The 13,680-nt window shown below is 36.6% G+C and overlaps 2 protein-coding genes across 2 annotated transcripts in view; one reads left to right on the forward strand and one right to left on the reverse strand.

Annotated features, from left to right (window-relative positions):
* The window catches only part of LOC113113858 (RING finger protein 44), a 1,123,463-nt gene that overhangs the window by 881,942 nt on the left and 227,841 nt on the right, over positions 1-13,680 (reverse strand). The window lies entirely within an intron of this gene.
* LOC113113310 (solute carrier family 35 member F1-like) overlaps positions 1-13,680 on the forward strand; it is a 36,983-nt gene that overhangs the window by 10,147 nt on the left and 13,156 nt on the right. The window contains exons 4-7 of the mRNA XM_026279432.1: positions 3,509-3,636; positions 8,135-8,294; positions 8,909-9,065; positions 11,093-11,145. Of these exons, the coding sequence (XP_026135217.1) occupies positions 3,509-3,636; positions 8,135-8,294; positions 8,909-9,065; positions 11,093-11,145 (498 nt within the window). The remainder of the gene's footprint in view (positions 1-3,508; positions 3,637-8,134; positions 8,295-8,908; positions 9,066-11,092; positions 11,146-13,680) is intronic.

Here is a 13,680-nt window from a genome sequence, read left to right on the forward strand (position 1 = left end):
TACAGTTTAAAATAACTATATTCTATTTGAATATATTTAAAAATGTAATTTAATCCTGTGATGCAAAGCTGAAATTTCAGTATCATTACTCCAGTCTTCAGTGTCACATGATCCTTCAGAAATCATTCTAATATTCGGATTTGCTGCTCAAGAAATATTTCTTATTATTGAAAACAGTTATGCTGATTAATATTTTTGTGGAAACCATGATACTTTTTTCAGGATTTAGAAAGTTCAAAAGAAAAGCACTTATACAAAATTCATTTTTCTTTGGTAACATTAAAAATGACTTTCCTGTCACTTTTGATCATCACATCCTAGCATTTTTGTTTACATTTACATTACATTTTGTTTATAATATATAGTATTAAAATGTTTCCTTAAAATGTAAGAACAACCAGCAGCCAGTCTCATTCGCAGCTGGCAGTTTTAGAAACTCTGGGAACACAGTGGGATTTGTCAGTGCTCTCTGGGAATGGGATTATTATATGGTCTCTCAAAATGACCTGTCTTTAAGAGTCATTTTCTCTTCCTTGTTTGACCAGCATGCTCTCTGCAGTCAGTCCCTTTAACAATACTATGATGAAATCTTTGTCACAGCTGCTGAATGTGGTCATTGTGTTAAAATCAATATAATGGCACACACCATTAACATTCTCAAGAATGGGAGGTGGCAATAGATAACATGATTCAAAAGCAAAATGATATGCCTCATGGAGAACAATTCTGTGTCATATATCATTATAAAGCTGAGAGGGAGAGTGCCACTACTCAAAATATTCTGTCATCATTTAATCACCAACATGTCATTATCTTTGCTTTTGTGTGGAAAGATATTTATAAAATGGATATTTATATTTATAAAGGATATTTAATTTTTATCTTATTGTATTGCATTTTATTTAATTTCATTCCTTTCCATTCCAGAATGCCCTGGAATGTCATCTAACACAAAGATTAGAGGATTTTATGAGAGGATTTGTCTGCTTGCATCATATCCCTGAGTAAATACATAAAAATATGATCTGATATGCTAAATTATATAAATATTTTGTCACACATTAGTTTGGGGACCAGTTTTCATTATTAACTACTACTTTTGCATCACTAAACTTCCAATTTGTTGCTTATTAATAGTTAGTTAGGTAGTTGTTAAGTTTAGGTATGGGGTAGGATTTAGAGATCTAAAATATGGTCATGCAGAATAAAGCATTAAAATGTGCTTTATAAGTACTTATTAACAGCCAATATACTAGCATGCTAATATGCAATAGTTAATAGTAAGAATTGGTCCCTAAACGAAAGTTACCAAATATTTTATAATAATGACATTATATCAGTCACAACTTGTGCTCATATCTACTCTCTCTTCTGAGAGATTTTAAATCTGCTGTTTCGATCATATTTCCAGTGCTTTTATCCTCTGTTGTTGCTTACAGATGAAGAGGATTTAAATGACTCTTCTCCTGATTGTCAAATCTGACCCCACTGAGAGACATCCGCAAATGTTATTAGGTCTCCGGTTACTGTAATCTGTATTAAAATGTTTGATTGGGGAGACATGCTTTCTCTTTACATGTTTGCGAAAGGATGTGACATCTGCAGGATTTGATTGTCATTGAATATAAAAAATTAGATCTGCCTTTGCGTGTACAGTAACATTTCATTTCATCTTTTCTTATGAGATTCTCATGTCATTTTTCAGTCATTTTATTCTTTGAAACCCTTTAACAGTCACACTTAAAAGCTTAATTACTGTTGTTAATTCAGTTAATGTGGTTTTACATAAATAATAAATATAAATAAAGATCATCGGCCGGTAATGAAACATACAGTAAAATTAATTGTTCACCTCTTATTTTTATTTTTTTACAATCACAGCATTCAGATGAAAGCTAACACTTGACATACGATTTGCTTTATATTCTTGCTGCTCTACCATCGGCTCATTCAGAGATTTTGCTTTTTTGGTCTGCAGATGTTCTCTTGACTTTACCAGTTGTCCTGAACTGTAATTTCCTAATTAAAGTTAAGATGCAAGAACAAAACATTTGTTTTGTGTTTGATTAGATTAGAGCGATTATCTATATCGCCTTTTCACTGCTTTTCAACACCTCGAGAGTTTGACATGTTGAAAAGGCATAATGAATCAATGAACTTCTAAGGGCTTTCAAAAAAATCCAATCCATCATCCGTTAAAAGTTTTTGGAATATGTCAAGAATAAGTATCTTTACTCCAGAGAGATTGTGTTCAGTTAGAAAATCAAAACAAGTGAGGAGGACAGACTGCAAGAGAAACTTGGTGATCACATTTCCACTTCCCTAATTTAAATAATATGCATAATGGGGAAACTGAATGTCTGCTGAATGTTGCTTTGCAATGATTTGTATCGTTAAAAGCACTGTACAAATAAACTTGAATTGAATTGAATCTGCAAAGACTTTTGTTCTTAAGTTCCATTCGTCTTGGTTTTTTTTCCTTTAGTGCTTCTGCCGTTAGGATCCTATAGAAAAATCCTATTTATTTCAGAAGCAGCTTTGCTGTGTCAAGAGATTGCTGCAGTATTTTAATAAAACCCCTCTGTGCAGAAAGAAAACTGGCTGTTGTATATTATCTCTTCACCGTAGGATCGGTAGACAAGAGCTGTTTTTGATTAATCTTTAGTTTCTTGGAAACTGACAAACAAGCTTTTACAAAATATGGATTGTGGAAAATTTAAGTTGTACTCTGACATCAGAAGTCTCTTATGCTCTCCAAGGCTGTAATTATTTTATAAAAAGTACTGTAAAAATGCAAATATTGTGAAAAATGTTTACAATTTAAAATAACTGTTTTCTATTTGAAAATATTTTAAAAGCCAATTTATTTCTATGGATACAAAGGTTAATTTTCAGTATCTTCAGTGTCACGTGATCCTTTAGAAATCACTCTAATGTGCTGATTTGCTGCTCATGAAACATATCTTATTGTTGAAAACAGTTGTGCTGCTTAATATTTTTGTGCAAAGTTTGATACATTTTTTCAGGATTCTTTAATGAATAAGTTCAAAAGAGTATTATTTCATTTAAAAAAATATATTTGAACAATATAAATGTCTTTACTGTCAATTATTTTTTATCAATTGAATGTATCCTTGCTGAATAACAGAATTTCTTCCCAAAAATGGTAGTGTATGAACAAATCACTTATTTATTTTGGAGTAATTTTTGATTTATCATATGGTACCATCTGCTGTAATCTAATCTAACCTTAATATCTGGTCAAGTATTTTGATGATCAGCAAAAGAGGGTTGATCCAGGATAATGTTCTGTTTAAACTGGATTACACAACATGGATGATTTTAATAGCTGGTTTCAACCTGCTTGACTTCAAAGCACTTCAAACAATTAATCGTTTTCCCAACCAGTTTGCACATACAAGTTTGTATTGATCGTACAAAATGGATTATACCACAGGAGACTGTCTTAATAAGTGAATTCACCATGCACCTTCACATTTTCCCACAGGAGAAGAGAATCTGCTGGCGATACTGAAAAGAAGATGGTGGAAGTACATGATTCTGGGATTGATTGATATAGAGGCTAATTACCTGGTCATCAAAGCCTACCAGTACACCACACTGACCAGCGTTCAGGTATATTAAGATGTTTACGAGTCTGTGTTTGTGCCTTGTGAAGGAAAGAAAAGACAGATTATGAAACCTAAGAAGCAAAAAGGCAGTGGCTTGAGGCTTTTATTGGGTCTGTCCGACTGGCAGTTAAATATTGCCTGTTTGCTTCACATTGCACTTGTCATTTAATCTTCATTACAGCGCTGTTAGTGCTGAAAGAGCCTTATTCACGTCACTGCTAATGGTGTTTGATTAGTGGCCAGAGGAGGTCTCTATGATTATTAGAGATTCCAGCAGAGAATAGGATCGATTTTTCTTCACTTCGTCACTCTTCTGTTGCCATCACCGATGGTCATTACAAGCGCCCTTGTTGATGCAAAGATTGTCATCAACTATTTGTTAGCGAATGTGCTGGCATGCTGTCATGTATTAGTCTAGCCTACCCTACCATTAGACATTAAAAGGGACATTCAGACAGGCTTTTATCAGACCTGCAGGCGTAACTGAGAGAATAAGCTCTGATCGATAAGGATTTTATAATGTGCACAACAGAGTACATCTTAAAACAAGACTGTGCGGTGGTGTTATAGATTTGTTTTTGGTGATAAGAGCCCATAGCATTATGATAGGTAAATACAGATGCTGCCCCAAAAAACAAACAAACAGCACAAAGGCATCATGCCCTTTCAGATTTTTGTGGGTATTGATTGCAGCTTGTAAAAAAGTACAAACCCCTATTTGCAAATTTTTTTCGTGAAGTTTGCTTGTATAGAATAGTTCACCCAAAAATTCGTTCATCTTGGGAACACAAATTAAGATATTTTATATGAAATCCGAGAGCTTTCTGACCCTCCATAGACAGCAAGGTAACGGCCACGTTCAACGCCCAGAAAGGTACCAAGAACATTGACAAAATAGTCCATGTGAGATCAGTGGTTCAACCGTGATTTTATGAAGCTATGATAACACTCTTTGTACACAAAAATAACAACTTTATTTAGCAATTCTTCTCCCCCAAGTTACTATCTACCTTCATTATCGAGAGTTACACAATGCATGTGCATGCTCTCTTCTGCTCGTAAACAAGTCACAGCACAATAAGTCTTTATTTTTTAATTTCTTCGCACACCAAAAGTATTCTCGTAGCTTTGTAAAATTATGGTTGAAACACTGATGTTACATAGACCATTTTAACAATGATCTTACTACATTTTTGTGCTTTGACTGTGGTAGTTACTGTACCTTGGTGTCAATGGAGTGTCAGAGAGCTCTTAATTTGTGTTTCAAAGATGAACGAAGATCTTACGGGTATGGAATGACATAAGGGTGAGTAATTATTGACAGATTTCTTTTTATTTTTTGACGTATAATCTCTTTAAAAGTGTCAGAAATCACCCATTTACATGGCTAAATTTCGTGAGTCAAATTGAATTGAGCCTTCCACAGATTATTTGCTATAAATTAGAAATTGTATTATCATATACGTCACTCTGTTGAATCAAACATTTGTTATTTCTGCAAAATTACATTACATTTCTTTCATGTTTCAAAACACTTGTGAGTGGCAATAAAAGTGCTTTCAATTTTATCCATATGGCAATGTTTTATTAAGCTCTTGTTGTACATATCACAGCATTTTGGAAATAAATTGTCCAAAGTGGTGCTAAAAAGTTAATGCTCTTTTTGTGTTTTACATGACAGTGCAATATTTATCAGGTGAGCTATAGAGCAAATTTACTACATCAGAAAAGCTATACATATGAAGCTGGTTATGTGATGCAAAGCTCAAAATGTATTAGTTTACAAATGATGCACTATGGTAAAACTGTTTTCAGGTCATAACATAGTATTTTGCAAAAAACTGCAAAAAAGTTAATTCTTTTAGTCTATATTCTGCCCAAAAGTTGTTGGTATTTTACTGCCAGCAGTGTTCATTTCAGCTAGAACAACAGTAATAAAAGATATGTTTTGGTACATATTTTTCAAAATGTAGATAAAGGTACTTTTTTTCAGTATGCTTATGATGCTTTTGCACATAATATTTCCAGTCTTATTTACAACCCAAGTTTAATCAAGTTGCAAGTTTCAGTCAAGTACTTTGCATACTTGTTTAAATATTTTTTGTGGTAGGCAAATTCACTAAACGACTGCTAAGTTTACGTATGTGATTTTTCAAGTGCACAAATGTGCATCTTATTCACAATCCACACTCAATCAAGTTTAATCAGACACAATAATTGCAATTAACTTTTTCCTTAAGTGAATTAGGGGAAAACATAAGCAGACAATGCATGCAAATAAACAGCGTAATCATTGTGAATTTCAAATATGATTTCTTTTTGTGGAACAGAATTATTATAAAAATATCAAAGTTGCTCTAATCTATACATTGAAACTGCATGATCACTGGCTGTCAAGTTAAGTTGCAGTTTAGCTCAGTTTATTAAACACAATAATACTGTATAATTGCTCAGAATCTGAAACTCGTCCACTTGCAGGCAACATTACTATTATATCAACATGTCTTACACATGTACTGTACATAGAACTACCATATTGTTTGGGTCATGTTTTATCTTGCCTAGGGCATCCAGTGAGCCAAAACTACCTCAAAATAATAGGTGCATGATGTCCCTGCACACATGCACTGATTTGTTTTCAAGAGTCTTATTTTTTGAACGTGCGCACTGCGACCAATCAGCAGGTACAGCCAGTTCAGGACTACTCTGGTGCCTGTGCAGCCTGACCTGTGTGTGTTATCTGTCTCTGTGTTCTCTACCAAGCACAAAAGAGAATTAGATTCTCACTGTGGTACAGTTCATAAAGCTCAGAACCACTGGAGACAGCAGCGTCAGCAGGTCAATCAAACACAGAATCCCTGGAGCACGCCACCAGAGTTACAAATTATTTCTACTGCATTGGTGTGCAACCAACTTTAATATATATACTATAGATGAGCGACGCATTGGTGGTGTTAGATGAGAAATCTGTGGAAGCTTGTTTCTGCCACGGGATGAGAAAGAAGCTAATTGCTTTTTATCTCATAATTCTGACTTTTTTTCTCACTATTTTGAGTTTACATCTCACAATTCTGACTTTTTTCTCGCAATAAACAACTGGCACTTCTGATGACTTTTCTACAAATTTTGAGTTTACATCTCGCAATTTGCAGGATATAAACTCAGAATTGAGAGAAAATGTATTATTGTATTTATGTCTATTTTTGGTCAGTTGTATTATCAATGCGTTCCTATTGGTCAGTGTTAGAGGAGCCCAGCTTAGCCTGACAGTTAGCCTGCTCCGGACCAGGTTAGTTTCCCAACATGCCAGAGTGACTGAGCTTGAGCTATGGTAAGTTTGCTTTATGAAACCAAATCATGTGAAAATAAGTCAGACTAACTAAAATAAGCCTGGCTTATTTGGTAAGCTTGTTTCATGAAACAGCCCCCAGGAAACATTCTCAGGTTTCTAGTCTAACTCGACAGCTTGTTTGCTGAGGTCAGTCGGATTGCTGCTCATCCCACACAGGAGCGCATCATGTTTATCTCTTCACTGTGAAAGAGATGCTTCCTACCTCCCAAACTTTTGCGTGCTGTTTCCCCTGTGGTTCACAACAAGTGTATTTTACCATTTTTATATAGACAGTAATGAGGTTACACAGTGGCTCATCAATATTAATAGGCAGTCATGCCAAAGCATGCGATGGAGCCACTCTTTTAAACATTTGCCCATTAAAGGTAGATGATTACTTGTTATAGATGGTCATGGTGTTGGCTGAGGTCTAGAATGCAGATGTCTTGACTATTTCTGCTTATATGTTCTCCTTTTTCTCCTTTTCTCTTTTTTTCATTTTAAAGCCCAAAATTTTGTTTTAACAAATGTCTCTGATTATGGTGCATAAATGGAGGCGTTGTATGCATTTTATGATTGTGATTTATGATCATTATATCTCTTGTGTGTCCTTCAGTCATTGAGGCCTTATGAAATGTCTTTTCTCTGAACTTTTCAGTACCACACTAGAGGAATATCTATCTGTCTGTCTGTCTGTTGTTCCATCTATCAGTTAACTTTCATTCTGTCTATCTATTTATCGTTCTATTCTATCAATCTGCCTATCATTCTATCCATTTATCACCTATCTTTCTGTCGTTCTATCTATCTATCTGTCTGTCGTTCTATCTGTCATTCTATCATTCTATCAGTCAACTACCATTCTGTCTGTCTGTCTATGTATCTGTCATACTATCTATCGTTCTATGGTTATATCTATCGTTCTGTTGTTCTGTCATTCTATCAGTCAACTATCGTTCTATCTGTCATTCTATCTATTCTATCAATCATTCTATCATTCTATTGTTCTGTCGTTCTATTTATCGATCAACTATCATTCTGCTGTCTGTCGTCTTATCTTCCATAATTGAGTTTGAATTTAAAAATGCTTTTTGTGAGTTATTTTGTATATGGGATGTCAAAACATATTCCGTTTTTTTTATTGAATACAGTTTTTCGATGTATTCCACAGCTGCTGGATTGCTTCGTGATCCCTGTGGTGTTGCTGCTGTCGTGGTTCTTCTTGTTAGTCAGGTATAAAGTGCTGCACTTTGTGGGTGTGGGCGTGTGTCTCCTGGGCATGGGCTGCATGGTGGGCGCAGACGTCATGGTGGGCCGACAGCAAGGCCTCGGTAAGTCCGTCCCTTCACAATGCCGCGGTACACTCTGAATATTATCCCACGCAATAACCCTCTCTCGTTTCCCCTGGGTGGTGCTTTGTATCACATGCAGCCATAGTCCAGACATTACATCAGAGTAAAGCACTGCCCAATCCTCCTGAGAATCCTGGCTCATGCGGACTGATTCAATTTCAGAGTACTTTATTAAATATGAATGGACAGTAGGGGCTTGTGCTTACAATTTCACACACAGCTTTCCCACAGGGCAGTCTAATGAAAATCACACTAATTTGCAGCAATTCTACTGTTGTTTGAGTTGTCTCTGAATAATGTACCTACCACTGAGTGAATGTTACATTTACATTTATGCATTTGGCAGATGCTTTTATTCAGAGTGACTTGCAGTGTTAAGTATATGTTTTATTAGTATGTGTGTTGTGTTTCCGGAGAATTGAGATTTCTTACATATGTATTGCTTTGATTTTAAGCTACAGAAACTAAAATAACATTTTCATTGTCATTTTTTTTTTTTTTTAAGTTTTGAGTTTGAATTCAAATAAATTTTTTTAATATATATTTCTGAAAGGTGTATGACCTAATATAACACTAATGTCTGATCTATACAGGGGACCATAAACTCTTGGGGGATTTATTGGTTCTTGCGGGTGCAACGCTCTACGGCATCTCCAACGTATGTGAGGAGTTCATCGTAAAAAACCTGAGCCGGGTCGAATTCCTGGGAATGATGGGTCTCTTTGGCTCCTTCTTCAGTGGTATCCAGCTGTGAGTCTCTTATTATGAACTTTTAAAGGGATCATGAACTGCCTTTGTTATTATCTACTGTTCTCTGAGGTCCACTTATAATGTTATCAATATTATTATTATTATTATTTGTATTTATTTTGTACTGACTATATCAGATCCGACAGAAATGTTGCGACATACAAGTGTGAGTAATTATTACTTGGTCTGTTATAATGATCTTTTGATATGTACTGAGTATTTACGCGTTTTTAACCTAAATCACAGCAGCATCCATTTAAGGATGTAGGCTGACAAACATACACAACTGTTAGCCAATCACAGCAGTGGGCGTTTACTTCTGAGTCTACAATCCACCACAGCTATTCAAACAGAGCGTTCTGATGAGGGGGTCAAAGCAGGACAGAAAATGGTCTATTACTTCTAAATCATGTTTTTTGAAGTGAACAAAGGACCAAGTTCATACTGACGCAGTCTGGAATTACATTAATAATAAAGTTAATCCACTCTTTCCTAATGTTGGCATCAGAGGGAAATTCAATGCAAAGACTGTTTTGGCACAGCTTGGCACTGGACAGCATCTTGTTGTCTTCTGAGCCATCTTTATTGTTTAGTTTCTGTGTAGACCTGCGTTCGTCTCTCTCGTTATTTACTCTGCATGCGTGAATTGGTGGGCGGGGCTAAACAGCAGGGCTAAATTTACAGTTACACTTAAATTGAAATCGAAATTGCTATATAAAATGACATTGTCTATGATATTGGCATTGGCCACTTTTGAATGACTGTAAATTAGGAATGCACAATATATACTACCGTTCAAAAGTTTATATATATATCAGCTAGTATTAGATATTTCATTGTTCTTTCTCATTTCTCCTATTTTTATATTTATATGAAAATTGCTGTCATCTATTGCTCGCTATAGTCTATCACCACTGAACTCTAAAAAAGACACTTTTCTCCAAGTTTCCTTAGGATTCCCTCTCAACTGTTTAACCATGATTATTTAATGTTCTAACAGCACATCACCTTCACACGTTTTTCATAGGAATGTAATGATTTTTATAATTGGATTGCAGTCATCCTCAGATCCTCCTCACAGTTTGACGTTTACACAGTCTGCATGTTTAATTATCATTTCCACCAGAGCCATTTGGATCTCCGGCACCACATATCCCAGCTACTTCCAAGCGTGAGCCAACTGGAATGTTCTCGTCTCCTGTCTTTTTATCCATCTGCAAACGAGGCCCATTTGGACCGCCTGCGTCCTGCAGCAAACATTCAGCAGCTCCAGCTGGAGTCGCATTCTCATCTAACACCTTTATTCCCCCGGTGCCGGAGCTTCAATGCGCTTTAACATCTATATTTGTGGCGTATTTACATAAATGCCAACGACACTGTTTTACCCATGCCAGTTGGGTGTAATTATGCTGAAAGGCATTCATATCTGACAGCAGGCTGGAATTATGGACGACAGTCAAACCCTGCTTCCACTTAAAGTCTGACTGCTTCATAAAAGGCTCTGGAGGAAGCAGAGTGACAACCTCACTGGATATAGAATATTCTCTCTCTGCCTGCATCAAATAGTTTCATCTGAAGGCTTCAGGGCTTCAGGAACGGTCTCCCGCTGATGCCTCTAGATGCTGTCGGACGATGAGACTTGTAGCCTTGGCAACAGAACATCAGCGCAGCCTTGTGATGGCTCTACAGAGGTGTCACACAGGGCCAGAGGATTGTTTTTTGGGGGGGGGGGGGGTGACCTGTCATTGTTAGTAAGTCAGAAAAGCTCATACAGAACCGGTCGAGTGTCACAAGAATCCTCGGACTGTTCAGGAGGGCTTCAGGGGAGATTGACTGCTCTTTGCTCAGGCTGGGTGGATTTATCGCACTGCCCATTGTTGCCGAAATCGGCCACCTGTCAAAATGAAGCATGCTGTTGAGACTTCGGCGCTGTCGCTATTTATCTTTTATTGACGTTCTAGTTTTTCCCTAGCTCAGCTGTGCTCACCTGTGGCTGATGGGAGTTGTGCTGTGTTTCTGTTTTTCAGGGCCATTATGGAGCACAAGGAACTTCTGAAGGTCCAGTGGGACTGGCAGATTGGTAAGCTGGTGATTTTGACTGTTTAAACACTTGGGGCCCTGTCGCAGCGCAAGTGTGTTTGCTAGTTTCAGTCTGGCGCCGTTCACATTTTCCTGTCCAGCGCCACGTCGTTTAATTAGCAAATGCATTTGCGCTCATTTTTGAGCCCATGGTCTAAAAAAGAGGTGTGTTCTGGCGCATTGCTATTTTAAGGAGCTGAAAATAGACTGCACCATAGACCAGCTCAAACCTGGTCTAAAGTCTAAAGTCAATGGCGCAAAATGCTTTTGTCATTTAAAGAGCGCGTTGGTAGAAAACGCGCCTTTGGGCGGGTCCACAGTGCTCGCTGACTTTGCTTATTACACACAGGGATGCGCATGACACAAACATGCCAAATATTAAAAACAAAAGGATTACAGTGTAAAATAATATTATTGTGTAGGCTTCATAAATATAAAAATGTAATGATGGATTGTCATTGTGTGTATTAGAATTAGGCTACCTATTTGCAATTTAGCCTATTACTACTTATAATGATGAATGAAATTGGCTAATTAATTGAACAATCGTGCCAATACACACACATATAAATTAAATGACTCATCGTGCAGAGCTTTGGTGGAATCCTGCTTTTCCCGTAGATGCTTCACGCGCGAGCAGATCGGTTTCTTCGTTTGAGAAGCATTCAGATTTTCTGCCAACAAATTCCACCATGTAAATAGCAATCCGCCATGGCGCGAGCGCATCTCCCTCTTAAAGGGAATGGGAGATGACACTCTGATTGGTGTATTGAACGTTACACCCATTTCTCATTAAGAGAATAGGGACAACCCATTTTCAAAAATGGACCGTTTTTCCATCGTTAAAATGGCAAAAGTGGATGTGGACACCCTGAGTGCACCTGCACCATGAGCTTTACACTTTGCGTTTAGATCATTAAAATAGGGCCCTTGGTCTCCTTTCACAATGTACCACTGACACTGAAATTTTATCTTAAATGCTATTAGTCTTTTATGCTCCCAAAAGAGCATTTATTTGATCAAAAATACAGTAAAATTGAAAAAATATTACAATTTTAAATAACAGATTGTTGTATTGGTCAGAAGGCAACGATAATTTTTGATTTAATTAATTAATTGCATGACATTAAGAATTTTATTTTTTATCGCTTCTTTTCATAAGGATAAATTTCAAAAAGTACTTCTATATGAGTTTACACTTTTATTTATTTATATTACACTAAATAAGGGTATTTTGTTTTTATTGCACCAAATCAGCATATTAGAATGATTTCTGAAGGATCATGTGACACTGAAGACTGGAGTAATGATGCTAAATATTCAGCTTTGCATCCCAGGAATAAATTACATGTTAAAATATATTAAAATAAGAATTAATCGAGTCATGTGTTTTTCTGATCATATTTCTAACAAGAATTCTATTTAGTTTGTCAACCAGTAAGCATTTTCCGTTTATCTTTGGAATGCTTTGTGATAGATATAACAAAATATGCATCATCAATAGCGCTTTGTTTCCTCAAATTAGGCTGGATAGCTTTCATTGCAAATATAAATCACAAAGTGCCTAAACCACAATCCAGACCCCCGCTTTCAAGGGACCTTGTGTGCAACCAAGTTTTGAAAACAGCTTTCATAGCACTGCCCTCATATATACACGGGTCTGGTGTTGAAACCTCCTTAGAAACAACACCAGACAGCTGTGAATGGATGGGGCTGATTAAAAATTGCTGTGCACGTGCTGCTGAGCTCAGGGAGAGATGCTGGAGCGGCAACATAACCACACGATGTGACTTTCAATTTGACTTCCTCACAAATGATAACAGGCATATTTAAACTGTTGACAAAAGACAATTAACAAAATTAATTGCTTATGCAGTCTGCGACATCTCTACCCCATGTTTAAATACACATGCCCACTCACATCTTATTAGAAAACGAATGCACAAACACAAAAAAGCAGTAAACCACTCCAGGCAGTGCGTTACAGTAATTTTACCATGGTTACTGTTAAATGCATCTTGTTAGAAATAATTACAAATATTATTCGGTTTGTAATCCCATTTAGGTGAGACTTGGCAAAACTAGTGTTCTCAAATGGAGTGTATTTTATGACCCTTGAAGTCACTTAATTTTAATCCAGATTGATGCCCCGGTGCGGCTTGATGAAGTGTTGAGAGGTTGTGCCAAAGGCAGCGTTTGGGTTGGATCCCGGGAGGATGCTGGCTTGTCACAGGGACATTAGCAAGTCTAGAGTCGCTCGAGGGGGCAACGTCATCAACTGTCAGGGCTGTTGCAAGTCATGCGCTTTATGCCAGAAAAAGGAACATCTCCCGCCAAAACTGTGATGCCCTTGAAAAATAACGAGGGCATGTTGAATACAATGCATTAGTTATGTTGCCACTTTCCTAGAAAAACTATGATAATTGTATTTATTTATTTTTGTGTACCATTGCATTTATTATATTTTATACTAAATACTGTGGTGGCTTCAAAAGCATTTTGGTGCTTAAAGGAATAGTTTAGCCCAAAATGAAAA

Source organism: Carassius auratus, chromosome 14, assembly GCF_003368295.1.
Source record: "Carassius auratus strain Wakin chromosome 14, ASM336829v1, whole genome shotgun sequence".
NCBI lineage: Eukaryota > Metazoa > Chordata > Actinopteri > Cypriniformes > Cyprinidae > Carassius > Carassius auratus.